Source organism: Apteryx rowi, unplaced genomic scaffold (genome assembly GCF_003343035.1).
Source record: "Apteryx rowi isolate R43461 unplaced genomic scaffold, aptRow1 scaffold_32, whole genome shotgun sequence".
Lineage (NCBI taxonomy): Eukaryota > Metazoa > Chordata > Aves > Apterygiformes > Apterygidae > Apteryx > Apteryx rowi.
In genome coordinates this window covers 732,102-758,254 of record NW_020449641.1, presented here as the reverse complement: position 1 = coordinate 758,254, position 26,153 = coordinate 732,102, and the positions used below count along the sequence as shown (strand labels likewise).

The 26,153-nt window shown below is 64.9% G+C and overlaps 2 protein-coding genes and 2 non-coding genes across 6 annotated transcripts in view; all 4 read left to right on the top strand.

The window, feature by feature from the left end:
- EIF4G1 (eukaryotic translation initiation factor 4 gamma 1) overlaps window positions 1-16,474 on the top strand; it is a 20,841-nt gene extending 4,367 nt beyond the window's left edge. Inside the window, exons 4-32 of one of the 3 annotated variants that reach the window (XM_026070927.1) lie at window positions 83-256; window positions 652-751; window positions 2,873-2,985; window positions 4,244-4,336; window positions 4,416-4,482; window positions 4,900-5,769; window positions 6,994-7,082; window positions 7,290-7,476; window positions 7,878-8,011; window positions 8,309-8,428; window positions 8,648-8,821; window positions 8,910-9,107; window positions 9,364-9,510; window positions 9,605-9,841; window positions 9,927-10,031; window positions 10,521-10,674; window positions 10,809-10,909; window positions 11,045-11,147; window positions 11,267-11,369; window positions 12,486-12,742; window positions 12,838-12,953; window positions 13,117-13,289; window positions 13,876-14,001; window positions 14,093-14,174; window positions 14,463-14,561; window positions 14,684-14,818; window positions 14,911-14,992; window positions 15,068-15,208; window positions 15,348-16,474. In XM_026070927.1, the coding sequence (XP_025926712.1) occupies window positions 83-256; window positions 652-751; window positions 2,873-2,985; window positions 4,244-4,336; window positions 4,416-4,482; window positions 4,900-5,769; window positions 6,994-7,082; window positions 7,290-7,476; window positions 7,878-8,011; window positions 8,309-8,428; window positions 8,648-8,821; window positions 8,910-9,107; window positions 9,364-9,510; window positions 9,605-9,841; window positions 9,927-10,031; window positions 10,521-10,674; window positions 10,809-10,909; window positions 11,045-11,147; window positions 11,267-11,369; window positions 12,486-12,742; window positions 12,838-12,953; window positions 13,117-13,289; window positions 13,876-14,001; window positions 14,093-14,174; window positions 14,463-14,561; window positions 14,684-14,818; window positions 14,911-14,992; window positions 15,068-15,208; window positions 15,348-15,529 (4,662 nt within the window). In that variant the 3' untranslated portion in view covers window positions 15,530-16,474. Of the gene's footprint in view, window positions 1-82; window positions 257-651; window positions 752-2,872; window positions 2,986-4,243; window positions 4,337-4,415; window positions 4,483-4,899; window positions 5,770-6,993; window positions 7,083-7,289; window positions 7,477-7,877; window positions 8,012-8,287; window positions 8,429-8,647; window positions 8,822-8,909; window positions 9,108-9,363; window positions 9,511-9,604; window positions 9,842-9,926; window positions 10,032-10,520; window positions 10,675-10,808; window positions 10,910-11,044; window positions 11,148-11,266; window positions 11,370-12,485; window positions 12,743-12,837; window positions 12,954-13,116; window positions 13,290-13,875; window positions 14,002-14,092; window positions 14,175-14,462; window positions 14,562-14,683; window positions 14,819-14,910; window positions 14,993-15,067; window positions 15,209-15,347 lie in introns of all 3 variants that reach the window. The other 2 variants (XM_026070926.1, XM_026070925.1) reach the window with 2 other exon arrangements.
- Window positions 7,129-7,205, top strand: LOC112968609. The gene has a single exon (XR_003254395.1). It is a non-coding gene; the product is annotated as a small nucleolar RNA SNORD66 (small nucleolar RNA).
- LOC112968603 lies at window positions 8,479-8,553 on the top strand. Its single transcript, XR_003254389.1, has one exon. It is a non-coding gene; the product is annotated as a small nucleolar RNA SNORD66 (small nucleolar RNA).
- Window positions 16,475-22,020: 5,546 nt separating the features above from the next.
- Window positions 22,021-25,379, top strand: FAM131A (family with sequence similarity 131 member A). The gene is made up of 5 exons (XM_026070962.1): window positions 22,021-22,303; window positions 23,905-23,998; window positions 24,281-24,463; window positions 24,603-24,731; window positions 24,825-25,379. The coding sequence occupies exons 1-5, from the start codon at window positions 22,085-22,087 to the stop codon at window positions 25,265-25,267; spliced, it is 1,068 nt and encodes a 355-aa protein (XP_025926747.1). The 5' UTR covers window positions 22,021-22,084; the 3' UTR covers window positions 25,268-25,379.
- The last annotated feature ends 774 nt before the right edge of the window (window positions 25,380-26,153 follow it).

The following is a 26,153-nucleotide window of genomic DNA, read 5'->3' as shown; positions in this document are numbered from 1 at the left end:
GGGGCGCCCGCGGCGGGTCGGGCCCGGCGGGCGGCTGGCGGCGGCGCTCCCTGCCTCACGCTGTGCCCCGTCTCTCCCGAAGCATTTCTACCAGAACAGGGCCCAGCCTCCCACGAGCGCGTCCCGCGTGCAGAGTAACACGACGGCCCGGCCCGGCCCGCCTGCCCATGTGTATCCAGCCGCTTCCCAGGTGATGATGATACCCTCCCAGATATCCTACACACCTTCCCAAGGAGCGTATTACATTCCCGGACAGGTGAGGGCTGTGTCCTGGGCGTCCCTGGGCTCTGTGGGAGGGGCTGGGCTGGGCACCAGGGACATTAGCTGGGGTTGGAGCCCAGGTCTGCGCTGGGGGGGTGGAGGGGGTCCCCGGGCTCTGCAAGCACGAACTGAGCAGAGCAGGGTGTTACCCATCACCGTAGAGAGGCAGCAGGCAGTGCTGGTTCCCCCCCTCTCCTGCCCCATCTTCCACTTCCCCAGCCCCGGTGGGGTGCTGCGGGCAGCCCCCGGGATGCGTGATGCCCGGTTTGCCAGGATCCTGCTCCCTGCCCCGCTGGCCTGCAGGCAGCATTACGCAGCCATGAGGTTTGGGGGTACACCTGTGCCCCGCAGAGGGTGGTAACGGACCTTTCTTCTTCTGCCTCCTTGCAGGGTCGCTCCACGTACGTTGTCCCGACCCAGCAGTACCCAGTGCAGCCCGGTGCCCCCAGTTTTTACCCTGGAGCTAGCCCTACGGAGTTCGGGACTTACGGTATGTACTGGGGGAATATCTTTGCTCGCTGTTGGTTTTCCATCCGCAGCACTTTGCCCCTTTTGCTCCCCTGACTTTGGGCTCCCTGCGGCCCTTCTAAATTCAGGGGCTGAGCACAGACACCTCTCTTCACTGGGCTGGGGAGGGAGAGAGGGCATTTCTGTGACTAGTGACACCGTTATAGGCTGTTTTGGGAGAGAGGAGGTGTTCTGCATCTCCCACTGCAGCACACTGTGTAGTGCATCGTGTCCCACCCATCCGTCCACCCCTGAGCCTCCCACCCCCTTTTCCAAATCTGTGCCGTTTAATGTTTAACTGTCCTGGCAGAGAGGCAGGACAGACTTTATCCCCTGCTCCCTCTCCAGTTGCTGTGGCAGGGTGGAAGGCAAGGAGCAGTTGTTCTGTGCTTGCTGCTCCCCAACTTTGCTCCCATTTCTGCCCCCCGTTCCCCCGCCAGCCAGCTGCACCTCCTAAACCAACAGAGCCATGGGGTGGTGGGGACTGGCCGGGGAAGGGGCCTGGGCTGCGGCTGCTCCGTGCCTGCCCTCTCCTGGAGCTGGGGGAGCGCTGGTGTAAGCGGCCCCCCTTCTCCCCCCCCGCTCACATGTGGCCGCCCGGGCTGTGACTATATTTAGGCTAGGTCCGTCCCGGGAGGCCTTGCAGACACAGAAATGTGAGCTGAGGCCTCTGTCCTGTCCCCGGCACGGCAGCAAAGCAATCCGGGGCGGAGATGGGTTTCTCCTGAGCCAGGTACGTGTCCGTGCTCCCTGCCTTTTGTCCCACGGCTGACACAGGCCCCTCGGAGGAAGGAAGTGGCCCCAGGCAGCAGCCGGCTGGGCTGGCTCCACCGAGCGCTCGGGCTACAGCCTGTCTGCTCCTTCGTGCCCAGTCATGGAGTATCCCGTGGGTGTCTCTGCTCTGTTGGGTCTCTCTCCTCCGCTCCCTTGCCCTCAGCATGGCCGCTCCTGAGGTTTGAGGCCCTCCCGCTGCCCCCGGCCGAGTGCCAGGATCTGGAGCCACCCACGTTGCCTGCTCCAGTGTCCCTGGGTCTTCCCCGTGGCTCTGTCGCTTCCCCCTCGTGTAGCACTGCCCACGTGCTCCCTGCTGTGAGCGGGGCCGCCCTGTCCCTCCCGCCGGGTCGTTTTTCCCTCCTGCTCCCCCCCGGAAGGGGCAGCTTCCGGCTGGCAAGCCGGGCTGGCTCTGTGTCCTGCCTGGGCAGAGGAGGGGTCCCCGGTGCCGTGACGGGGCCGTCGCCAGAGCGTCTCTGCTCGCGTTGAGCAGGCTTGGCACGGCCGGGAAAGTGCTGGAGCTGGGAGGGGGCCAGGGCCCAGCTGTGCCTGTCTCTCCCCGCATGCTGGCATCTGTGTCACTGGCCCTTCCCGGGAGAGCGAGACGGGCCCTGGCAGCCGCCAGACCTCTTCCCTTGGCCTGTTTCCCCCGTTTCCCTTGTTCCCTGTGCTTTTGGGTGGATGCTCTTGGGGATCACTGATGCCTCAAAGAGCAGAGCATCTTTTGAGGGAGATGCCAGGCCTGGACCAGGGCGCAGCGCTGCCTCAGGCCCTGGGATCCCTCCGTGCCGTTGGCTTGGCTCGTTGGGGCGACCCTGGGCGGTAGCTGGGGGTCTGGCCCGTGGGGCCGAGTGGGAGCGGAGCCCCCTCGGCCTGGGTGGGAATGGAGGGTGCGGATGGGGCTGCGTGGTGCCGCCCTTGGGCTGGTGCTGGCTTGGGGGAGATAAGGGAGGCAGCAGGAAGGCAGCTGCCGGCGGAGCCGGGATCCTGCGTCCAGGCATGGCCCTGCGCTCCGGAGCTGGTGGGCCTGGCAGGTGGCCGCGGGTTTGGGGCCTGACTCCAGCTGTGGGGCAGTGGCTGGGCGTGGGGGCGGTGCGGGGACGCTCTGCTTCACGGGGAAGGAATTTGGTTGGGCCTGTCGGGCAGGTTGGGGTGATCCGGGACGGATGCAGTCGGGGTTTGCTGGAGGGCGGCACGGGCTGCCCTCGCTCCTGGGAGCCCCCCTGCGTTTGGAGGAGCCGGGGTCCCCGCGGCTGGGGCTCTGCGTGCCAGGCAGGTGGGTTCAGTGGGTCCCGGCTGGTCGGCCCCACTCACCCTCTCCCCTCTCTTCCAGCTGGTGCCTATTACCCAGCCCAGGGGGTGCAGCAGTTCCCGACGGGGGTCCCCACGGCCCAGGTCATGATGAGCCAGCAGCCGCCGATTCCCCCAAAGCGAGAGCGCAAGACGGTAAGGAGCCGCCGGTGCCCGGGCTGGGGAGGGTGGGGGGCTTGCGCCGGGGAGGGGGGACGGGGCCAGCTCCGCCGCCGGGGCACGCCGCCGGCGCCAGTCCCCTTTGCCGGGGGCCTGCGATGCGGGGTCGCCGCGGGGCTGCCCGTGCCGGGCTGGGGGCAGCGGGGGATGCCGGGGCGCGCGGCGGGCGCCGGCGACCTTGGCGGCGGCGGTGGCGGGGAGGCGTTGTGCTGAGTCACGGCTCCCAGGGTGGGGGTGCCGCGGCTGCCAACTGCTGTCTGCTCCCGGAGATGCCGGCGCTCGGAGGCCGCGCGCGGGGCCTATTTATAGCGGGGAGCCGAGCGGCTGCCGGCCCGGCCCCTGCCGGGGGCGGGGGGGTGAGCTGGGAGGGGGCTGCGAGGGAGGATGCTGGCGTTTTCCCGCGGGTGCTGCTGGAGGGGCAGTGGCGCCTTTTGGGCACGTGGCTGGCGAGGAGAGCGCTGCTCTTGCCGGTGCCCTGGGAGCAGGTCACGCGGGGGGGCGGAGAGCGAGCCCCCTGCCCGCTCTGTGCCCCCAACCGTGATCCCGGCCCACGTGCGTCCCTCCGCTCGCCCCACAGCAGCAGGCACAACGGGGTGGCACACGTGGCTCCGGCTGTATCTTTGAGCAGGCATGGGGCAGGCAGGTGTCCCCCCTCTTCCCCTCTGCCAGTTGTAGGCAGTAGTGCTGTGCCCCGTGCGAGGGGCACGCAGCACACGGGGACTCGCTGTGCTGTTTGCGTGCCAGTCCCCCTTCCCAGCTTGCCACCCCCATGCCAGGCCTCCCCGAGGCAGGAGCGTCCCTGTGCCAGTATGGCAGTGCCACGGGGGTGCCCCAGCGTGTCCCCAGCCCTGGAGGCGGGCAGTGCCTGGGGCATTGTGACACTCCAGAAGGCTGGGCTGGCCCGTCCCCAGGGCTGGGGACACCGTGCTGGCTCTGGAGCCCCAGCAGCAGCTGCCAAGGCTCCCCCTGCCCCGCAGTGTCCCCCCCCGCCAGGCACTGGGCACCTTGTCTGTGGGGTGCTTTGCTCCACGGGGAGGGGAGATGGCACCCGCCAGCCCCTGGGCCGTGTGAGGCTGGGGCGAGCACGGCACTGAATGAACCTTTTGCCTTTCTGCTCGGAGAAGGGGGTGTCCTGGGACCGTTGGGCTCCAGGGAAGGGGGGTGCACCTGGATGCCGTGTGCCCTACCCTGCTGACGGCTGCCCCCTCTCTCCTGCTTCCTGGCGCATGGACAGATCCGGATACGAGACCCTAACCAAGGCGGCAAAGATATCACTGAAGAAATCATGTCTGGAGCAAGGACCTCATCCACCCCCACCCCTCCCCAGGTAAGAGGACACCGCACCTCCCCGACCGGGGCATCGGGGGGTGCCTGGGGCCCTGCTGAACTCCCTCTTTGCCTCCCAGGCTGGAAGCGGTTTGGAGCCCCAGGCCAACGGAGAGACTCCCCATGTAGCAGTTATTGTCCGGCCAGGTATGTGCACGTAACGGGATGGATCCGCTGCACAGAGCGGCCAGGCCAGCTGGCGCGGCTGGCGTCAGGCTCCCTGCGCGCTTGGCACTGCGGGGAGGGAGATGGCTCACCCCACAGTCCCCGGGTAAATTGGGGACTGGGAGGCTGGCATATTCCCTACATATGTGAGGAGCAGCGTCCCACTCTGGTGCTCAGGACTGTTTGCAGGGGTTGCCTTTTCCCCTAGCATGTACCCCAGCCATTCCCTGGGCACCCTGTGGTCCCCGTCGCACATCTGCCAGCACCGGCTGCTTGACGTGGTTTGGCACATCTGCCCCCACTGCTCTTGCAGATGGGGGGACCTAGGACTGGGGGTCTGGGGAGGATCAGGGCCCTGTGGGGGACTGGAAAGCCCCCTCAATGCCATTCGTCTTGCAGACGACCGCCCGAAGCCTGCGCTGGTGGTAAGCAAGCCCGTCTCCCTGGAGCCCAGCAAGTCGGCGTCGCCGTCGCCTCCCCCTCCCCTCATTCCCGAGGCGGAGCCCGTGCTGCTCTCGGCCGTGACGCTGGTGCCAATGGAGCCCCCCGTGGATGTGGACACTAAAGCGGAGCTGGGCGAGGCGCCGCCCGACCCGCACAAGACTGTTGGCGCCCTCACTACAGTGCCAGGGGCCGTGGAGCCGCCCCTCGTGCCTGCCCCCGACGTGGACACTGTGGTCCTGGAGGAGGAAGCTGCCATTCCCCTCCTAGAGCCTGCCCAGGAGGTGCCCGAGCTGCCCGAGGTGCAGCCGGTGCCTGTTGTCCCCCTAACGCCAGCCGTGCCCCCGGTGCCGGCCCCGGCGTCACCTCCGCTCATACCGCAGGCCCCCGAAGCGCCCGCCAAACCCGCCTCCCCCAGCCCCCCCCCACCACCCCTGGAAGAGCCCTGCCCCGAGGACGCAGCCGAGGCCAACGGAGTCTTAGAGGAGGTGCCCGAGCCGGTCCCCGAGGTGCCCGTGTGCCAGCTGGCACCTGTGCCAGCACCTGAGCCGGTGCCTGCGCCTGTCCTGGACTCCCCCATCGCCCAGCCCGAAGAGCTGCCTCTGCCCAACGGGGTGGAGGGTGCCGACAAAGTGGAGCCAAGTGAGGAGCAGCCAGAGTCGGATGTCAGCCCCATCTCGGAGCCCGAGGAGCCGGCCCAGCCGGACACCCCCACCTCCCCCCCGGCAGAGGAGGAGGAGGAAGAGAGCGAAGGCCCTGCCGAGGCCCAGGAGCGGAGTTCAAGCCCAGCCCCTGCCCCTTCGCAGACCTCGGAGGCGACCGCACCAGGTTGGGGGCACTGGGCTGGGGTCTGCAGGGCCGTGGGGAGGGGGAATGTGGGGTGCCCCAGGGGTGGGTGTTGGGGTGCTGTGTGTATAGGGGTGCTATACACACACCTGTGTGGGGTACTGGACACTAGGAATATGGGGGGGAGGGTGTATGAGGAGGGACAGGACAGATGACCTGGGACGTGTGGGTATGAGGTGGGGGGAACGGGGTGCTGTGGGGATGACGGTGCCTGTGGATGGCTAGATGGGGGGAGACGTCTGGGGAGTATGTCTGTATGGGGCACCCTGTGCAGGGGTATGGGGTGAGTGTGGGTGTATAGGGGTGTATGTGCGGGGGGGTGCCCTGGGACACGTGGGTACTGGGGGGGAATGGGGAGGGGGTATTGGAGCTGTATGTGGGGAGGTGTCCTGAGACATTTTGGGCCATGGCAGGGGAATGGGATGTGCACTGCGGATGCATGGATGGGGGAGAACAATGTCGGGGGGGTTGTATCGGTATGGGGCAAGCTGTGCAGGGGTAGGGAAAGTACCTAGGGCCCCTGGAGAGAGCGGGGTGCCCTGGGGATGCAGGGGGAGAGCTATGTGTTGTATCTTTTTGAAGCACCCTGCAAAGATGTTTGGGATGTATGTATGTATGTAGGGGTGCCGGGAGAGGATGGGGTGCCCTGGGGTGGTTGGGGGAGATGGGTGTACGGAGCATGTATTTGTACATGGCGCGCTGTGCAGGGGTGTGGGGGGTTAGAGGAGGGTGGCCTAGGGGTGTGCTGAGAGACGGTGTGTTTCTGGGGAGCGTGCCTCTACGGGGTTGTATGTGGGGGTGCCAGGGAGGGTGTCGGGAGCTCTGGGAATGAGTGTATATGAGGGGAGAGGTGTGTATGGGGGGTTTCTGTAAAGGGTGCCCTTCACAGAAGGCAGGGGTGCAGGGTGCACTTTGGGGTGCTCAGGGAAATGTGCTGGTGTGCTCAGGTGGCAGTGTGCATCGGCAGGCTGTGTGTAGGGTCGGCAGGGCTGTGGGTGTCCAGGTGGGTGCACAGCGTGTTTGGGGTCAGAGGGGGTTGTGCCTGGACCCTGGGGGCAGTGGGACCATGTTCTGAGGCTCCCACTGGCCCCATCCTCAGGTTTACCCAGTGTTACTGGGGCCTCACTGGTGACACTGGAGCTGGTGTCGGGGTGTGCGGGCGACTGGGTTGCTACCTGGCCCTTATGTCCTTGCCTCTCCTCCCAGTCGCCATGTCGGTGCCAAAGAAAAAGCGACGGATGAAGGAACTGAATAAGAAGGAGGCAGTAGGCGATTTGCTGGATGCCTTTAAAGAGGTGAGTGTCCCTGGGGAGTCTGGAGCATCGCCCCATGTCACAGCCCCTCTTGTGATGAACTTTGCTTTGTGCCATCGTGTCTGGGCCACTGATGCTCTATGATGGTAGTGAGGATCTGAGGGGGGTGCAGGATGCCTTGGCTTGGGGCGGAGGGGGACAGGGCTGGGCTTGTGGTGTGACCGCTGTCCCCATCCCTCCCGATGGCAGTCTCAGATCAGTGACAGTGCCTCAGAGGCGGAGAACAAGCCCCCTGCATCCGCCCCTGCCCGTGAAGCGGAGGACACAGCCCCCACCCGTCCCCAGGAGGAGTCAGAGGAGACGTGGGAGGAAAAAGAGGACAAGCTGGCCCCAGAGAAGGGCAAGGCTGCGGATCAGAAGTACCGCTACAAGGAAGGTGAGCTGTGCCTTGGCCCACGTGGGCAGCCACCCATGCTTGGCCTCCCGTGAGGCCTCTGCTAGGAACTGCTGCTTCTGGACCCAGTGGTGGGGATGGTGGGGAGCACTGTCGAGCTGTCCTAGGCCTCACACACTTCTGGCTTGTCCCTGAGCCTGGCATGGGGTGGGAGCAGAGACCATCCTGGTGGTCCTGGATGAGAGGCAGGGGCTGGTGGCCTCAGGCTTCCCACCCCCATCTAAGTGAGCAGGGGTGGCATTCATGGTGTGCTGGAGCAGGGCAGCTCCATGGTCACCTAAATCTTTACCCAGCTGGTCTCCATGTGGGTCCAGACTGGCCCCACGGCTCAGGGTAGAGAAGATGGGACAGGCTATATCAAGGTCTCTCCCCTCCCTCTGCAGAGCAATGGAAGCCCCTGAACCCCGAGGAGAAGAAGCGATACGACCGTGAATTCCTGCTGGGCTTCCAGTTCATCTTTGCCAGCATGCAGAAACCCGAGGGGCTGCCCCAGATCACAGATGTGGTGCTGGACAAGGTTGGTGGTGCCCTGGGCATAGGGGAGCATGGGTGCTGCCTGGGGAGGGGGGCTAGTACCTCTGTTCTCTGCCCTGTCAAGGCAGGGCCCCCATCTGCCCCACTGGGGTCCCCCTGCAGCATTTGCAATGAGCCTTGTGCGTGAGCAAAGCCCTGGGGGCAGCCTGTGGTCCTGCCCTGCTTCCCTGGGCACGTCCAAGGCTGCTTTCTGCTTCCTTGTCCCGGTGATAAGGCTGGGGAATGGATGTCCCATTCCCTTGGCCCCGGGCATCCTCAGCCCTGTCTTCTCCCTTCGCAGGCCAACAAGACGCCTTTACGGGCGCTGGACCCCATCCGCCTCAGCGGCATGAACTGCAGCCCTGACTTCACCCCCTCCTTTGCCAACCTCGGCCGGCCCGTCATGGGTAACCGGGGCCTGGTGAGTATCTGCCTGCTCTCTCCTTCACCCCACGCTGTCCCCCTCCGCCTCTCCGTGATGATCATGCTTTCGAGCCACTGTGTCTGGGCCACTGATGTCCATGATGGAGTTGAGGATCTGAGCAGGTGGACGGGGACACCCCAGGAGCCAGCCTGGCTGGTCTTGTCCCCCAGAGGGGCTGAGGCAAAAGGCTGAATTTCCACCCCTGCCCCGTGTCAGCCCTCAGGGTTGGGTCCCCGCCGCTCCCAGCAGAGCCAGAGGAAGGAGCCCCGCAAAATCATTGCCACTGTGTCCCTCAATGAGGATGTCAAGCTGAACAAGGCCGAGAAGGCCTGGAAACCCAGCAGCAAGCGTGCCTCGGAGGAGGAGGATCCTGAGAACATCAAGACGCAGGTGGGAGCTGGGGCAGGCAGGCAGCACAACTGGTGCCTGCTGGTCAGGGGATGATGCCTGGCTCTCACTAACCCTGCTGTCCTCACAGGAACTGCTTCGCCGTGTCCGCAGCATCCTCAACAAGCTGACGCCCCAGATGTTTCAGCAGCTGATGAAGCAGGTGATGGAGCTGTCCATTGACACGGAGGAGCGGCTCAAGGGTGTCATCGACCTCGTCTTCGAGAAGGCCATCTCGGAGCCAAACTTCTCTGTTGCCTATGCTAACATGTGCCGTTGCCTTATGGGGGTGAGCAAGAGCTGGGGGGACTCCAGTCCTGGTGCTGTTGAGCTGACAGGAATTTGTTTGGGGGCTTTAGCTGAGCTCTGTGGGGTGGAGAGCTTGCCTTTAAGATGGGGAATCTGAAGCATGTGGCTGGAGGGCTGAGCCAGATGCCCTTGTGGGGAGTCATTAGGTGTAGGGTGGCTTTTGCCTGGGTTGAGCAGTGCCTGGGGCTTGGCCTGCCTTATTTTTGGGGAAGGCATGACTCATTCTCTCCCTGCAGCTCAAAGTGCCCACGACAGACAAGCCCACGGTGACTGTGAACTTCCGCAAACTGCTGCTCAACCGCTGCCAGAAGGAGTTTGAAAAGGACAAGGATGACGATGAGATCTTTGAGAAGCGGCAGAAAGAGATGGACGATGCCAGTGCTGTGAGTTGGGGTGGGAGGTTGCAGCTCGAGACTGGAGCAGGAGTCCTCAGGTTGGCTCTGGGAACTGACTTGTCCTGTTCTGCTCCCCATGTAGCCCGAGGAGAAGGCGCGCATGAAGGATGAGTTGGAGGAGGCGCGGGACAAGGCCCGCCGGCGATCCCTGGGCAACATCAAGTTCATTGGGGAGCTGTTCAAACTGAAGATGTTGACAGAGGCCATCATGCATGACTGTGTGGTGAAGCTGCTCAAAAACCATGATGAGGAGTCTCTTGAGTGCCTTTGCCGCCTGCTTACCACCATTGGCAAGGATTTGGACTTCGAGAAGGCGAAGGTATCCCTTGCACTGCACTGTCCTGCTTTGCCTTGCCTTGTCCTGCCTTTGGGAGGAATGTGACCATGGCTCTATCCCCCTACAGCCCAGGATGGACCAGTACTTCAACCAGATGGAGAAGATCATCAAAGAGAAGAAGACATCATCCCGCATCCGTTTCATGCTGCAGGATGTGATTGACCTCAGACGGGTAAGGTGCATGGCCTCCTATTGCCCAGGGACTGTCCTCTGTCCCCTGCTTGGTCCCATGGAGCTGCTGACTTGTGTCCTCCCAGTGTCAGCAGTCTGTGTCCCCTGCCCAGGAAGGGTGGTGGGGGGGGAATGTAATTTGTGGGCCAGCCCCAGAGACACCATGCTAGCCCCCAGCCCTTGGTTAGCATGGCAGCGGTAGGGGGCACACAGTAAATGGCAGCTATTTAATGCAGGAGGGCTCCAGAAACTGAGTCCTTCTGTGCCAAAAGCTGCCACAGAGCTCAGGAAGCTGTACAGGCTGTGTGGCCCTGAGTGGCGAGACCAGCCCGCAGCTTTGAGGGGGCACAGCTGGGAAGCGGGGAGCCCTGTGTTAAGTTTCTGCCCCTGATGTGGCATGTGAGATCAGGGCCAGCCCGAGAGATGGTCTCCACTGTCCAACCCTCCAGCTGGCTCAGCGCCCTCTTCCCTTTTCCTGTGCCTTCTGCAGAATAGCTGGGTGCCACGGCGAGGAGACCAGGGCCCCAAAACCATCGATCAGATCCACAAGGAAGCAGAGATGGAAGAGCATCGGGAACACATCAAAGTGCAGCAGTTGATGTCGAAGGACAAGAGGAGAGGACCCCCCGGACCGTCCTCCAGCAGTGAGTGCCTGGGCATGGGGACACCTGAGCCAGCCAGAGGCGGGTTTCTCCCCCTGGGGGCTCTCAGCCCTGGGCTCGGTGGAGGCACTGCTCTTGGCGGGGCTGTGCCTTAAGTCTGTCCCACTTGTGTCCAGGTGGACGCGGGAGCCTGGTCGCGGATGACGGCTGGAACACGGTGCCCATCAGCAAGGGCAACCGGCCCATCGACACCAGCCGGCTAACAAAGATCACCAAGGTAAGGCTGGGGCACAGCCCGGTTCCTGGGGGGTGCTGAGGCTGCTTGTGGGCAGCTGAGCTGGCTGCCTGGCCCAGATCGTGCCCCACTCCCTCAGCATAGGGTTTGGAGCCAACTCTGTGTGTCTTCCTGCAGCCTGGATCAATCGACTCCAACAACCAGCTCTTTGCGCCAGGCGGGCGGCTGAGCTGGGGCAAAGGCAGCAGCGGAGGCTCTGGTGCGAAGCCTGCAGATTCAGGTAGGCAGCGTCAGGCTGGCTCGATGCCGTGGTACGGGGACGGAGCAGGGATCCTTCCCAAGGTAGTTCCTCTGTTGGGGACGTGCAGAGCTCTGAGACTCCCCTCTTTTCACACCCAGCATCTGATTCAGGGCGACCGGCCACGAGTACCTTGAACCGCTTCTCAGCGCTCCAGCAGTCCACCCCTGCCGAGAGCCTGGAGTCCCGTCGCGTGGTGCAGAGGTGAGTGCAACCGCCCTGGGCCCTGGCGAGGGCTCAGGCTGGGACTACCTGGTGCCTGCTTGGTGGGTTGGGGTGTTTGCAGGCTGAGGAGAAATTCCTGAAGTTGGGGAGCAGTTGGTTGATAAGTAGGCAAGCGTGGAGCCCAGCATTTGGGCTGGGGTAATCAATGCTTGTGGCAGGAAGGGGCCCTGGGGTCCTGATTGGAGTCAGCAGTGAGTCCTGGTGGCAAAGAAGGCTGATTGCATCCTGGGCTGCATGAGCCTGAGTGCTGCCAGCAGGGCAGGGGCTGGGCTTTCTCCCTGCTGTTTGACACTTAAGAGACTACATCTGAGAACTACGTCCAGTTCGGTGAACCCAGGACAAGACAGATATTCATGGACTGGAGCAAATCCTGTGGAGGCTGTGAGGATAGTCAGGGCTGGAGCACAGGATGTCTGAGGAGAATCAAAGTTGGGTTTGTTCAGCTGGGAGAAGAGAAGGCAAAGGGGGATCTCTGTGCTGTGTGCAGCTGGGAAGGTGTAGAGAGGACAGAGCCAGAGTCATCTTGGAGAGAGAGGGGGGGACAGGGCAAGAGGCAGTGGGCGTAAGATGGAACAGGGAATTTCTGATTAAATACAGGGAAAAATATTTTCCCCCTGAGGGTGATTCTATACTAAAATAGGGACCAGAGAGAGTTGGGAATTGCCATCCTTGGAGATGCTCAACATTCACCACACCCTGAGCCACTGGAGCCTGCTGGCCCTTCTCTGAGCAGGAGGTTGGACTGCAGCCCCCCAGGTCCCTGCCACCAGCAGTTTCTCTGTAACAGCTGGGCAGAGCCAGCCAGGGTTTCTGCCTGGGAGCCGAGCAGCTCCCCTTGGCCGCCTAGGCCTTACACCCCCAGAGTGCCTTCCACTCATGCAAAGCGGAGAAGTTAGGCAGTCAGAGCGCCCGTCCTCGCACAAAGGTCCGGTTCCCAGCTGCAGCTCTAAAGGGTGGCTCCTGGCTTGCCAATGGGACCGTCCCCATGTACCTCTTGGGATGAGACAGCCCTGCCTTGCATAGCTCCTCAGAGTCTGAGGACAGGGAGGGTGGTGACAGGCTTCTTTACGTTGTGTCTTCCTTCCTCCCACCTAGGAGCAGCTCTAGCCGCGACCGGTCAGAGAAGGCTGGGGACAGAGGCGACCGGGAGTCGCGTTCAGAAAAAGGCAGCGACCGCCTGGAGCGTCCTGACCGGGGAGAGCGGGGAGAGAGGAACAGGTCCGCCCTCACCAAGAGGAGCTTCAGCAAAGAGACAGAGGACCGAAGTCGGGAACGGGAGAAACAGGGTGGCCCCGAGGCCGTACGCAAGGCTGCTAGCATGACAGAGGAGCGGGACAGGAGCCGGGAGACGAGTGAGTTTGGGAGGAAAGGTGCTTGCCAGGGTCTGGCTGCAGGCTGAGGCTATGCCTGTCCCAAGCAGTGCCTGATCCCTTTTCTCTCCTTGCAGTTAAGCAAGAGCCAGCACCTCCTGCAGAACCCCCCAAGCCCACACTATCAGAAGAAGAGCTAGAGAAGAAATCCAAGGCAATCATAGAGGAATACCTGCACATCAACGACATGAAGGTGAGAGGAGGGGGCAGCCAGGCACACACTGTATGGCCTCCGTAGCACACCATCCCCTTCCCCTGGCAGCAGCACTGTGTTGGGCAGGATGTCGGCAGTGCCTGGATGAGGAGGGGGGAGCTGGGGCTGGCCACAGGGCAGCACTGACCCCCTGTCCCTGCAGGAGGCCCTGCAGTGCGTGCAGGAGCTGGGCAGCCCCTCCTCGCTCTATGTCTTTGTGCGGAACGGCATCGAGTCCACGCTGGAAAGGAGCACGATTTCCCGCGAGCACATGGGGGTCCTGCTGTTCCAGTTGGTGAAGGCCGGCACGCTCTCCAAGGAGCAGTACTACAGAGGGTGAGGGACCGCGGCTGTGAGGGCGCACACCGCCTCGGGGCCAGCCTGCGAGGCAGGCCTGCTCTGTACTGGGCTGCGTTAGCCAGGGCATAGCTAACGGGACGAGGGAAGATGCTCTGTGTTCAGCATCTGACACCGCTGCTGGCAGTTGAGCCTGGTTGTGGGCTCCCTGGTACAAGAGACACCGACTGAGCCCAGTGGTGGGGAATGGAGGTGTGAAATAAGGCTGAGGGAGCTGGGTTTGCCCCCTGGAGAGGGGGCATCCTACTGCTGCCCTCAAGTACCTGATGGGGAGTTACAGACAGAGACTGCCTTTTCTCAGAGCTGCCTGTGAAAGGACATGAGGCAATGGGCACAGATTGCAGCAAGGAGGGGGTCAAACACTGGGATGGGGCTCAGAGATGGTGGCTGTGGGGTCTTCAGCCCTGGAAATGCTCAAAGCTTGCCTGGGTAACGTGCCCTCCCTTTGAATTCAGTCCTGTCTTGAGCTGAGGGCCTGGGGACTGCCCACTTTGCTGCCCAAGACTGGGCACCACAGTTGGGGGCTCCCTGCTCAGCCCCAACACCCCCTGCCTCTGCCCTCCAGGCTGCGAGAGATCCTGGAGATTGCAGAAGACATGGAGATTGACATCCCGCACATCTGGCTGTACCTGGCCGAGCTTATCACACCCATCCTGCACGAGGAAGGCATTCCCATGGAGGAGCTGTTCAGGTGAGCATCGTGCCCCTTTGCAGGGCTGGCATGGGGTCCTGGAGCAGAATCTGGGGGCAGGGATTTTAATCCTGTTGCTTGTGCCCTGTAGGGAGATAACAAAGCCCTTGGTGCCCATTGGGAAGGCCACCACGCTGCTGGTTGAGGTGCTGGGCTTGTTGTGCAAGGGCATGGTAAGTGTGTGCGGGGCTCGCGTAGCTGGCATCCTCTACCTCGGGGGGTTGGAAGCCCTGGCATGGGCTCCCCGGCCCCATCTTTGGGGAGCAGGTCAGCACAGGGGGGTCAAAGCACTTTGTAGCCAGAGAGGATGGCAGTGGGCCGGGCCTGTGTGCTGGATGTCCCTTGCCATGCTTGGATCACTGAGGTGCTGCAGTCAAGCTGTAGCTTCTTCTCTGTGGGTGGGGAGCAGTGCCTCCAGTGGGGGCCATGGCACCCAGACACTGACACTGGCTGTCTTACAGAGTCAGAAGAAAGCAGGCAAGCTGTGGCGGGATGGGGGCCTGAGCTGGAAAGAATTCCTGCCTGAGGACCAGGATGTCAACAAATTTGTCACGGAGCAGGTGAGAGCTCAACCGCAGTGAGGGGCAGAGAGGGGCTGTGGGGGGACCCCTGGGCCCTGCTGCCAGGAGCGTGTTTTCCCCCACTTTGCCTTTAAGCAGCTCGTCTCTCCCCGGTCCCCCAGAAATTGGAGTACACGATGGGAGACAGCTCGGACACGCCGAGCCGCAAGGAGCTGACCTCGGAGGAGCTGTGCAAGCAAATGGACAAACTGCTGAAGGAGAACCCAAACAACCAAAGAATATATGACTGGATCGAGGTGAGGACACAGGCGTAGCTCCTGCAGGCCCAGGAGGGCCTTCCCGGCTCTGTCCTCTCCTCATGGGCCCCCTCTTCTCTTCCCTCCTTCAGGCCAACCTGAGTGAGCAGCAGGTCTCATCCAACACGTTTATCAGGGCCCTGATGACGTCCGTGTGCCATTCGGCCATAGTCTGTGAGTACCGGGGTGAGCCGGGGGGCTGTGTGCGTGTGTCCTTGCTGCCCCTATCTCATGCCCTTTGTCCTGCAGTCGAGAACCCGTACCGCGTAGATGCCCAGGTCATCCGCAACCGGGCCAAGCTGCTGCAGAAGTACATGCGGGACGAGCAGAAGGAGCTCCAGGCACTCTATGCTCTGCAGGCCTTGGTGGTGAAGTTGGACCAGCCTCCAAGTGAGTGTCACACATGGCATGGGGAGGACCAGGAGGCCTGGGGAGAGGGGTGGTGGGCTTGTTTCCCCTCCTCCACTGGCCTGCCCAGGGCTGCCGGTGGCTGGGGAATGGCAGGGTCCTTCTTTGCCCCTCCCCACAGACCTGCTGAGGATGTTCTTCGATGCCCTCTACGACGAGGACGTCATCAAAGAGGAGGCCTTCTACAAGTGGGAGTCGAGCAAGGACGCAGCCGAGCAGCAGGGCAAAGGGGTGGCCCTCAAATCAGTGACAGCATTTTTCACCTGGCTCCGGGAAGCTGAGGATGAGTCGGACAACAACTGAGCAGCCGTGAGGAGGAGGAAGGGGGGAGAGAGCAGGGCACCCCGGGGTGCGACTCCATCCCCTCCCGCCCAGTGCCCCGTACCCCCGGCCCCCTGGACTTGCTCATGCCGGGGTCAAGGGACCTGCTGTGCCCCCAGCAGCCCTCCTCTCTCTCTTTTTTTTATTTCTCTCTCCCCTCTTCCCCCGTCCCGGTTTTGTTTGCGAGGCCTGTACTAGTTTGTCACGATGATAATAAACAGATGCTGATGGAGGCGGCTGTCGCTGTGGGTCCGCTCTGGGCCCCTCCTCTCCCCCCTCCCAGCGTAGGGACCCCAGGTCACCCGGAGGGGGGCAGAGAACCCCTAGACTCGTGTCACGGGGAGAGGGGACAGGATGGGGATAGTTTCTCCCCTCTTCTCCCCCCTCCTCTTCCTCCTCCCCACTTGCTGAAATATAGAGAGATTATATATATATAAACTTATTAAATTTGGTTTGGGGACAGGAGTGTGATTTCTCCCCCTCCCCTGTCCTCTCTCTATTTCCCCATCACTGCCTGGACCCCCCCACCCCCCCTGCCATGGTTTTTTATTTTAAATAAACTATTCCCCCCCCAGCTCCTGCTCTGACACCTGGGGAGGGGGCCGGGGAGGAGGGGGGGTGACCCCTTCTCTCTGGGCCAGGCCAAGTCCCTGTCCTCCCCCAAAGACCTCAATCCTCCCCCAAACGTTTAAGGCCACAATTGGGCAAGCGACGGGGCGGCCCCGCATCCGTGTCCCCTGTATTTATAGAGCGCCGGATGTGACGAGCCGCACGTGTAATTATTAAAACAAGGATTCAATTACTGGTCACGTGAATTTGTAAATAATTTTTTTTGCTTTTTTTTTTTTCTTTATGGAGTATTTAATTGAAGATTTAAAGGCATCTTTTCACCTTAAAAACTGGAAATAAAAGAACATTGCTAAATAACGCCCCCGTGTGCCGCTGTTGCCGCCTGGCCCTACGCCCTGTCCCATGTCCCTCATGCCCGGGCTGGCGCGGGGCTGCCCCGGGGGCTGCCAGCCTGCAGCCCTGGCGCTGCCGGGGCCGGTTTCCGCCCGGGCACACCAAGGGCAGACGGTAGGTGCCCGTGCCGAGAGGCTGGTTGCTGCAGTGCCATGGGGTGGCTCTCCGGGGTGACGCCAGGAGCCAGGCCTGCCGCGAACCGCCGCAGCGGCGCTCCTTGCCAGCTCTGCCTGGCACGGGGCGCCTGGATGTGGAGCGGGCACCATTCCCAGCACGGGCTCACACCCCGGCTCGGGGCGGTGGGGCAGAGCCAAGCCGCTTGCACCTGGAGCACCCAACGCGCCCCTCTGCCAGCGGGTGCAGTGGTGGCGGGGCCCAGCAGGCCTGCCTGGGTTTTGCCCGGAGAGCGGGGCAGGTCTGGGCAGAGATGCACGATGGGCTGGAGGGATGTGCCAGGGCCCCCCTGCCCCTTCCCTCTCCGTTTTTTTTTCTCTGTGCCTGGTAAGCCGGAAATGCCCAGGTGTCTTTCAGGTGTGGCTGCGATGGGGCAAGGCCGAGTGCACCCAGGGACACAGCGGGGCCCTGCTCCTCCGCCCTCACTGCAGCCTGTGAGCTGCCCCTGGGGCAGGTCCCGCGGGGGCCGTCTGTGCTGGGTGGGGGCTGAGGCAAGGGCTGCCCCCCCCGGGGTTGGGGCTGATATTCACTGAATTGGGCTGGTGTTTGCTGAGTCACACTGGCCATGGCCCAGAGGGCACAGAATAATTAACCGGAGGCTGTTCCCCAGACTGGAGGCTGAGCTGGCTGAGCTGCAGCCCTGGCAGCACTAATGCTGGGAAGTGCTTGGCAGGAAAAGGCCTGGCAGGGCCTAGGGGCAGACACCAGTAGGGAGCCCCCTCTTGCCCAGCAGCAAGCAAGCAGGGAGGCCCCTGAGCTGTGCCAGTACCCTGCTCACTGCTGGGGAGGGTGGTGCCCTGGCAGCACCATTCTTCACTGCTGTGTGCTGGAAGAAGAGTGCTGCAGCTTTAATTGCTATCAGTAGGTTTCAGAGTGAACAAATATCTTTGTTGGCCGCAGGCTGCCTTAGCCCCTCAAGCAGGCATTGGTGCCAGCCAGGATCTCCTGGGGAAGGGCAGCCACTTCCTCCCTGTCTTCAGGCTCCCTCCAGTCTTGACATCTTTGCAGGTGGCTGCGGCAGGGAGAGCAGGGGGCGGTGGCACGGTAGGAGTCTTTGGTGATCCTAAGCACCTGAGGATGAGATCCCACAAGTGCCTGCTGGGCATCTGAGAGAACCCTGTGGCAGATCTGGGCCTGACTGGTGTTTATGGGGGTCTCTGCCACGTTACAGTGATCCTCCAGCCCTGGCGTGGCCCAGGGCCGGGTGCTGGGGGGAGCAAGTAGGCTCAGTCAGCTGCGTGGGTGGACACCAACTGCTTCCAAAGGAGGTCCCGTGGCCGGCATCACTGCTCCAGACCAGGACTCATGGAGGGAGACATGAGCAGGGTAAAATGTGTTGTCCCCCTCCCCCCCCCCCCGAAGTCATGTCCTAAAGGCTGCAAAGACGCATCGCCGGTCTAGAGAAACCCTGACCCTGGCAGGCCCCAGGCACCCATGAGCCAGTGCTGAGGAGAGAGGGTGGCGGTGGGTGCATGGAGCAGCTCTGCCCCCCCACCTCCCCCAAAGCATGGTGCCCTCTCCCTGCCCTGGTGCCTGTGGCCCTGCCATGACTTGTCCCCCCACCAGGGGCTGTGCAGGAGCATGGGGCTGTGAGATGCCCACTCCACCAAGGCAGGACCTGCTGGGCCCCACTCCATCGCAGGGATATTTGTTCCCTCTGGCACCACCAGCCTGTCTGTGCTGAGTGGGGGCCCCAGACAGGGCCAAAGGCCCTGTTTGCACTGCGAGGGCTGCAGGAATGGGATTGAGCCCAGCGCCAGGGCTGGGGAGGAGGACCTGTCCTGGGATAGAGGCTGGCACCTTGCCCTGGGCAATGCCAGGCCAGCCGGCAGAAGCGAGGTCCTTCCTCTCCGTGGTGCATCCCTTGCCAGTGCCATTTGGGAGTGGGGTTTCTCCAGGATACCTCCAGGATCCCTGGGGAGATCAGGCACTGCTGGTGCCTGGGCTGCTCCTGGATGAGGGAGATGAGGGGTTGTGGTAGGAGAGTCATGAAGGGCAGGAGGGCAGCTAGGGCTGTTCCCCATCCTGGGAGGAAAACGTTCCACCCGACCTGACTTTGCAGGTCCCTTGCTGCTGGAGGGTTCCCGTCCCTGGGTCCCCCGTCTCTCGGCTTCTCCATGGTGGCAGACACTTGCCATACTCGCATTTTCTCCATCAAGACTCGGTGCCCATCTGGCGCTGCATGGGGGCGCAGAGAGCTTCCAGCCCTGTGGCACAGGTAGCAACGGGGCAGACGGCTGCGTGTGCCCTGTGCGTGTGTCCATGCGTGCAGGGCTGTGCTGGTGTGTGCAGCGTGTGTGCAAAGGGGTGGGGGGGGGGCTGCGTGTGCATGGTAGGGGGCCTAGTCCCAATCCCTCTGCCCCGTGACACCCCGAGGGCTGCAGGGCCAGAGAAATGCCCCGCTGGGGCTGCAGGGGGGGGACTGTGCGGCCTTGTGCCAGGCCTGACGTGGGCACCCTGAGTGGGGACAGGCGACCAGTGTGGCCAGCTGCCACCGGGAACCAGGGGGCTCTGTGGGGCCGGGGGTCAGGGCAGAGGGGAGTGGGGAGCTGGGGTGCCCCGGGGCAGGGGGCACCTTGCCGCGTGGGGCTGGGCAGGGGCTCGTCCCGGGGTCGGGGTCTCCCGCAGCCCCGGGGGGTCCTGCGGGGCCGGGCGCTGTCCGCGGTGCTGGCACGGCGCTCTCCGTGGTGCCTGGCCTTCCTCCCCTGCTCCTCTTCCTCCTCCTCGGCCACCCCCCTTCAGCCACCTTCTCGTCTTCCTTCATTCCCCTTCTCTTCTTCCTTCATCCCCTCTCTTCCTCTTCTTTCGTTCCCCCTCTTCCTCTTCCTTTATCCTCCCCTCCTTCTTACTTCATCCCCCTTCTTCTCTTCTTTCTCTTCATCTCCCTCTTCTCCTCCTCCTTTTCCCCAACCTTTCTCCTCATCTCCCCCTCCTCATCCCCAGCCTTCCTCCCCGCTCCTCTTCTTCCTCCCCCTTCCTCCTCCTCCTCCTCCTCTTCCCCACCTTCATCCCGCCCTGCCTCCTCCCTCCCTCCCCCATCCTCCTCCTCTTCCTCCCGCCGCCCTCCTCCCCCTCTCCCTCCTCTTCCTCCCCCAGCAGTGACGTCGCTGGACGTGCTGGTCCCCGACCCGGCGCAGACACCGCTCGGGGCTCCCGCACCGGCGGGCCCGGCGCGGCAGGACCGTCCCGTGGGGCCGGGCGCCGCCCGGGGCCGCCCATGCGGCCGGGGGGCGATGCGGGCGGCGCGGAGCCGGCGCTAGTGCCCGCACCGGGGCCCCCCCGGGAGCATGGGCTGCATCGGCTCCAAAACCACCATCGGTGAGCGGCGCCGGCCGGCGGCTGGGGGGCGTGTGGGGCCGCGGAGGCGCCGGGGGGGGCCGTGGAGGGCCTGCGGGGATGTGGGCGCCTAGGGGCTGGGGGTGCTGCCGTGGCGGAGCTGGGGTGGCCTACGGGATGGGGGGGGCGGCGAATAGTGTCGTTTGTGGGGCTCTGGGGGCTTTGGGGGGGCGGAGGCCTATGGAGGGGTAGGGAGGCTGGGAGGGAGGGCATGGCGTGCTGCTATAGGGCAGCTGGGGTGGCCTGGGGTCTCGGGGGGGGGGGTGATACGGGGCATGTATGGGCTTTGGAGGACCTGGGGTCCCTAGGGGATGAGGGGCTGTGGAGGGCCGAGGGGGGCTGGGGCCCGGGGAGGCTGCCGTGGGGGAGCTGGGGTGCCCTAGGGGCTGGGGAGGTGACAGGGAAGGTAAGGCTGTATGGGGGAGGCTATGGAGGGGTTGGGGTGCTGCTGTGGGGTGTATGAGGGGGTGAGAAGGGCTCTGGAGGTGCAGGGGGTATGAAGGGGGTATGGGATGGGGGGGGTTCAGAGGCCTGGGAGGGTACAGGGGTGCTATGGGGGGTTGGGAGTGTTCAGGGGCATTGGAGGGGCTATTGGGGGCTGCTGGGGGTGTTTTGGAGGGCTGTGGGGTATCATGGGGGTGCTATGGGGATGCTGCAGATGTCCCAGGGATGCAGCAGGCGGGGTGGGGGCTATGGGGACAGTGGGTGGCTATGGGGGCTCTAGCAGCCTGCTGGGGACTGTGGGGGTGTTGCAGACGTGCCGGAGGTGTCCCGGGGGTGCTGTAGGTAGGGATGCTGGGGTGTTGATGCGGGCTGTCACCAAGGGGTGCCCCTGCCTACTGTTGGGGGGGCGATGCCAGCAACAGCTGCCAGTGGCTGGCGCCAGGCGGGCTCGGGGGGAGCTCTTCACCCCGCCGTGTCCCACCCCGCTGCCGGTTTGCATCAGCCAGGCCCAGCTCGGTGCGGCTGCCATGAGGCTCCTCGGGAGATGTTTGCCCCGGCCCCCCGGGAGGGTGGCCTGGGCTGGGGGGCCGGGGTGACATGGGCACCATGGGGAGCCAGTGCAAGGGCGGGGAGGGACTCCCTCCCTGCCGTGGGTCCCCGGCATACCCCTGCTTCGGGGTGTTGCTGCCAGGCAGTCGGGCTGTTGGCATGGAGGATGGTACCTGGTGCTTCCCCCCCCCCCCTTTTCGCCCCTTTCTCTCCTACCCCAGGGACAGCAAATTTGGCAGGGGGGGGCTGGAGGTGGTGCAGGAGCAGCAGCCCACCGCGACGTGGCCCAGCTCAGCCTCCCTCCGCACACCCACAGCCTGGCCCAGTTCTGCACCCCAATAGCCTGGTCCAGCTGCCCCCCCTCCCCAATGTTTAAAGCCCCCCCTCCTTGCTTCCCATCTCCGCAGGGCCCTGCACCCCCATCCCAGGGAGACCCCTGATTTGCCCCCCACGACAGGCTCGGTGCCAAGGCTGCTGTTGTGTTGGCAGACGGTGCCGCTGGGTGCTGCCGGGCCGTGCTGCCCTTCCTCTCCCCTTCCCCGGGGGCAGGTCCCTGGGCTCGGCCCCCACCGGGGCAGCGCGGTCCCTGCCGGGATCCCCGCCAAAGCCGGCGCTCCCAGCCCTGTCCTGCCCGCCGCCCTGCACCCTCGCAGCCCGGAGATGCGCCCGCTTGCGGGGTGGGCCGCGGCGCCCCGTCCCTGCCGAAACACCTGCTGAGCCGGGAGAGGCGCCTGGTCCCCGGTGCCAGGCTGGGGCTGCGCGTTCCCGCTGACACAGGCGGGAGGGCTGCCCGGGTGTGAGTCACCCGCGCCCTCCCCTCGCTGCGGCGCTGCGCTGCTCCGGAGGGCTCCTGGCCCCGCTCGGCTCGGCCCACTGCCTGTCGCGTGCCAGAGGGTGCGGGGTCCTGCTGCGGGACAGGGCACGGGGACGCGTGAGGGAAGCAGGCCGTGGCAATTCCATCCCTGCAATGAGCTGTGGGTGGGCTCAGACTGGGTGAGAAAACTGGTTATCCCAGGGCCGGGCAGAGCTGCCAGGCACCGGTGTTTGTCAGCGTGAGCAGCGAGGAGGGCGATGCCCAAATGGGGTGGCGAAGGGCGGCCGTGGTGGGGAGGCCACCGTGACGCTCACGCCACCCCGGCTCTTCCCGCAGTGGCCGTGGACACGACCCTGCACGTGGAGTGGAAGGAGGTGAAAGCGCTGCCCGCGCTGTCGCCGCTGAGCGCCGCCCGGCCGGCCCTGCTGCACCGCCTGGCACGGCAGGCCTCCTTCGACAGCCAGGACTTCCTCGAGGTACCGCCGGCTCGGGGCCGCGGGGCCGGGCGATGCCTGCGCTTGCACCGGGCACCCCGCCGCGATGCCCGGGGGGCGGGGGGGGGGTCTGCGCCGGGCGGGCAGGGTGCCCAGGGCGCAGCACTCGCCTGCCCGCTGCGTGCGGCCGGGGGCGCCCGGCGCTGGGCATGCCCCGGTGCGTGCCGAGGGGCCTCGGTTCCCGCTGCCGCCCCTGCCCGGTCCTGCCAGCTCGCTGCCGTCTCCGGAGCTGCTCTGACGTCAGCTCCGAGCCGGGGCTGTATCCTGGGAGAAATCAGTCCACGGTGCCGCGTTGCCATGGCGATACAATTTGTTGCGAGCCTCCGAGGCCGAGTCGCTTTCCCGGCGGCCGCGGCGAGGGGACGCGGGTGGCCCCAGGCCCGGCCTGGCCCGACGGGCGCTGCCAGGGCTGCCTGCTCCCCCCTGCCCAGGAGGCTGCTGCGGTGCTGCCGCCCCGCGCCGCCCCGCGCCGCGCCGCCTGGGGAGCCGTGCCCTGGTGGCACACGTGTGCGTGTGTGTGTGTGCGTGCGCTCAGCAAGGGCGGCACACTCGTAGCGGGGTTGCGCGGGTTAGTACAGGCCATGCACACGTGTGTGTGTGTGTGTGTGTGTGCATGTTCAGCAAATGTACATGTGTATTCATGTGTGTGTGAGTGTGTATGTGCACAGTGTGGGTGCACACACAGGGGTGCCCGGGTGCGTGCGGTGAGTGCACATGTGCAAGTGGGTACAGTCAGTGCACATGTGTTCACAGTCAGTGCATGTGCGTGCATCTGCAGAGAGTGCATGTGTGTGTGTGAGTGTGTAGACACATAGCTGCAGTGAGTGCACAGGTGTGTGTGTGTGTGTGTGTGTGTGTGTGCAGGTGTACACAGCTAGTGCATTTGCGTGCCGGTGTGGGTTTACAGTCAGTGTGTGTGTGTGTGTGTGTGTGTGTGTGTAGAGTGGAAGTGCACGTGTGCACACACGTGGTTACCCAGTGAGCAGGCACACACGCAGGTACCAAGAATGGGTACCCACATGTGCACCGAGAAGGTCTGTGTGCGTGTGCATGCATGTGTGTGTATGTGTAAGAGTGTGCACAGCATGTGTGCATTAGTATCACATATGTACAAACAGCGTGAGTGCGTGTGTATGCTCCCGCTTCAGTGTGTTGGTCTGTAGCGTGCACACAGGGTGTGCAGTGTGCAGGTGTGTTAGGCGAGCACAGGGGGTGTGCGCAGTGGCAGTGTGTGCACAGACCCTGCACGTGTGCAGGAGGAGGAGGGGGCCGCACGTATTGTGCACACACGCACACACGTCGCTACCCATTTGCACACTGAACCCGTGCATGTGGCCGTGACTGGCCCTGTGCACGTGTGTGTGTGTGCCTGCGACACACGTGTGTGCAAGCCGCCCCACAGGAGCAGGGCAAGCACAGAGCGGGACCGAGACCCTGAGCAGCCCCTCGGCCGCGGGGTCACCCCAGCCCGCTGCCCCACTATCCCCGTCCCTGGCGGGGAAACCGAGACCTGGTGAGGCTGCGTGGGTGGGCAGGGCGCAGGGTGGGCGCCGGGGCCATGACGTCCCTGCCGCCCCGGCCAGGTCAATGTTGAAGACACTGTCGAGATGCTGCCCAAGTCGCGGCGCGCGCTGACCATCCAGGAGATCGCCGCCCTGGCCCGCTCCTCGCTGCACGGTAACCGCCGGGGCTCGCTGGGGCGCTGCGCCGGGGGACCTGGGGGCAGAGGGACCCGGAGGGGGTGACATCCGGGCAGTGGGGTGTCCCCCTATGGGAGAAGGGGCTGGAGGGGGGGCATCGCAGGGGGGACTTGAGGAGGGCACTGGGGTCACCACCTCCGTGCGGGGCTTGGGGGGCACAAGGGGTCCCTAGGGCCACTGCAGGGTGCCTGGGGCCCCGGGGCATGGGGACCCCTGTGGTACGGGGTCCCCGGGGGGTGCTGACGCGGCGGCGCTCCAGGCATCTCGCAGGTGGTGAAGGAGCACGTGACGAAGCCGACGGCCATGGCGCAGGGCCGCGTCGCCCACCTCATCGAGTGGAAGGGCTGGTGCAAGCCCGTGGAGCCGCCCGCCGCCCTCGAGAGCGCCTTCAGCTCCTACTGCCACCTCAGCGAGGGCGAGCAGGAGGCGCGCTTCGCCGCAGGTGGGCACGGCGCCCGGGGGCAATGCCCGCTCGCCCCCCAGCCCCGGCTCCCCGGGCCGGCGCCAGCGGTGCGGAGGGAGGGGGGATGCGGGGGGCAGCAGCGGCGCGCGCGTGACCGGCGCTGCCCTCCCCGCGCCAGGCGTGGCGGAGCAGTTTGCCATCGCGGAGGCCAAGCTGCGGGCCTGGTCCTCGGTGGACGGGGACGACTCCACCGACGAGTCCTACGACGAGGACTTCATGCCGTCCGTGGAAAGCTCCCAGGCGGCCGGTAAGCGGCGGGGACCCGAGGGAGGGGGCGGGAGGCCGGCGGGGCCGGGGCCTCGGTCGCTCGGCTGACGGCCGGTGTGCCGGTGCCTTGCAGAGCCGCCGGGGCAGGTGCCCGCCAGCGCGCTGCTGCGCGACCTCCTGCACAGCCACTTGTGCCAGCTGAGCGTGCGGCAGGGCTCGTGCGAGCCCGAGAGCGACTCCTCGCACACCCTGTCCCCCGAGACCCTCTGCTCCAGCCTCTGCAGCCTGGAGATGGTGTCGCCCTCCGAACTCACTGCCAAACTGCTGGGCTCCCTGGGGGGCGAGGACCTGCTGCTGCCCAAGCTGCCGCCCCCGGGCAGCCAAAGTGCCTTGCGGGGCCTGGCACGGCTCCGGTGCCAGGACTCCCTGTACTCCGTGTCCTACGCCGAGGCCTGCCTCTCGCCCGCCGACGACGAGGTGGTGCTGAGCAAGGACTTCCCGCTGCGCCGGAAAGTCTCCGACGTCGCCTCCTCCGGGGTGGTGTCGCTGGACGAGGACGAGGCCGAGGAGCCGTGACGCCCCGCCGGGCTGCCCCCGCCGCCGAGACTGGCCACGCTGGCATGAAGACCGGGGCGGACCGGGCCACGGCCCCATCTTACTAGCCGGGCACGGAGGAGGAAGGGGGGGCTGCCGCCGCCGCCCCCTCCGGCGAGCCCCCGCCCGCCCCGGCGCCCGCCCCGCGCCGTTTTGCTTGTCCACGTCTCTTTTCCCTCGTCTGTTCTTCTTGCATGAGAGCGGGGAAGGGGCCGCGGGGTGGGGGCAGCTCGGAAGAGCTCTTTTGGGGGGGGGGGGGAGTTGGTCCGAACCCAACCCGATGCCCACGCGTGCCCCCCGAGACTGACGGGCCCCAAGTCGGTGGGGCTGGCCGTTCGCACGCTCCCCTCCTCCCCGCTCCCGCGGGCTCCCCGCTGGGGCGCCGGCTCCCCCCCGTTGGCATGGCTAAATCTCTTGGAGCAACCCACGCGCCCGGGTGGGCCTGCTCGCCTGCTCCCGACCCACCGGCGCCGAGGCCAGCGGGGATATTTGGGGAGCGGGGGGGGGGTGTTTTCTCCCCTCTCCCCGGCCGGCTTTTATTGGACTGAGTTTTATACTGTGAACTGATGCCTTGTGGGGCCAGCGGGGACACCGTGGCAGTGCCGAGCCGTGGGGTGCTGTGCCCGGCCGGGGCTTCCTGTGCTTTTGTGCCGGCGGGGGGGCTGGCATTGGTGCCAGCACACGCAGGGGGCCGCGGTGGCAGCGGGGTGGGCACGGACCCCCCCCCCCCCATGGCAGGTGTCCCGTGGCCTTTGTGCCACCAGCAGCAGCAGCAGCAGCAGCAGCGGGGCCCGAAACCCAGCAGGGGCGAGGGGGCGCCTGGGGAGCGGGGAAGGAGGGCACCGTGCCCAGCGCTTCTCCCAAGCCC

Bases quoted from the DNA above. Each gene is read 5' to 3' on its own strand.
- FAM131A (XM_026070962.1), top strand. From the start codon at position 22,085: ATGCCCAAATGGGGTGGCGAAGGGCGGCCGTGGTGGGGAGGCCACCGT. The intron at 22,304-23,904 runs GTACCGCCGGCT...CGCCCCGGCCAG, and splicing joins ACAGCCAGGACTTCCTCGAG to GTCAATGTTGAAGACACTGT. The intron at 24,732-24,824 runs GTAAGCGGCGGG...GGTGCCTTGCAG, and splicing joins GGAAAGCTCCCAGGCGGCCG to AGCCGCCGGGGCAGGTGCCC.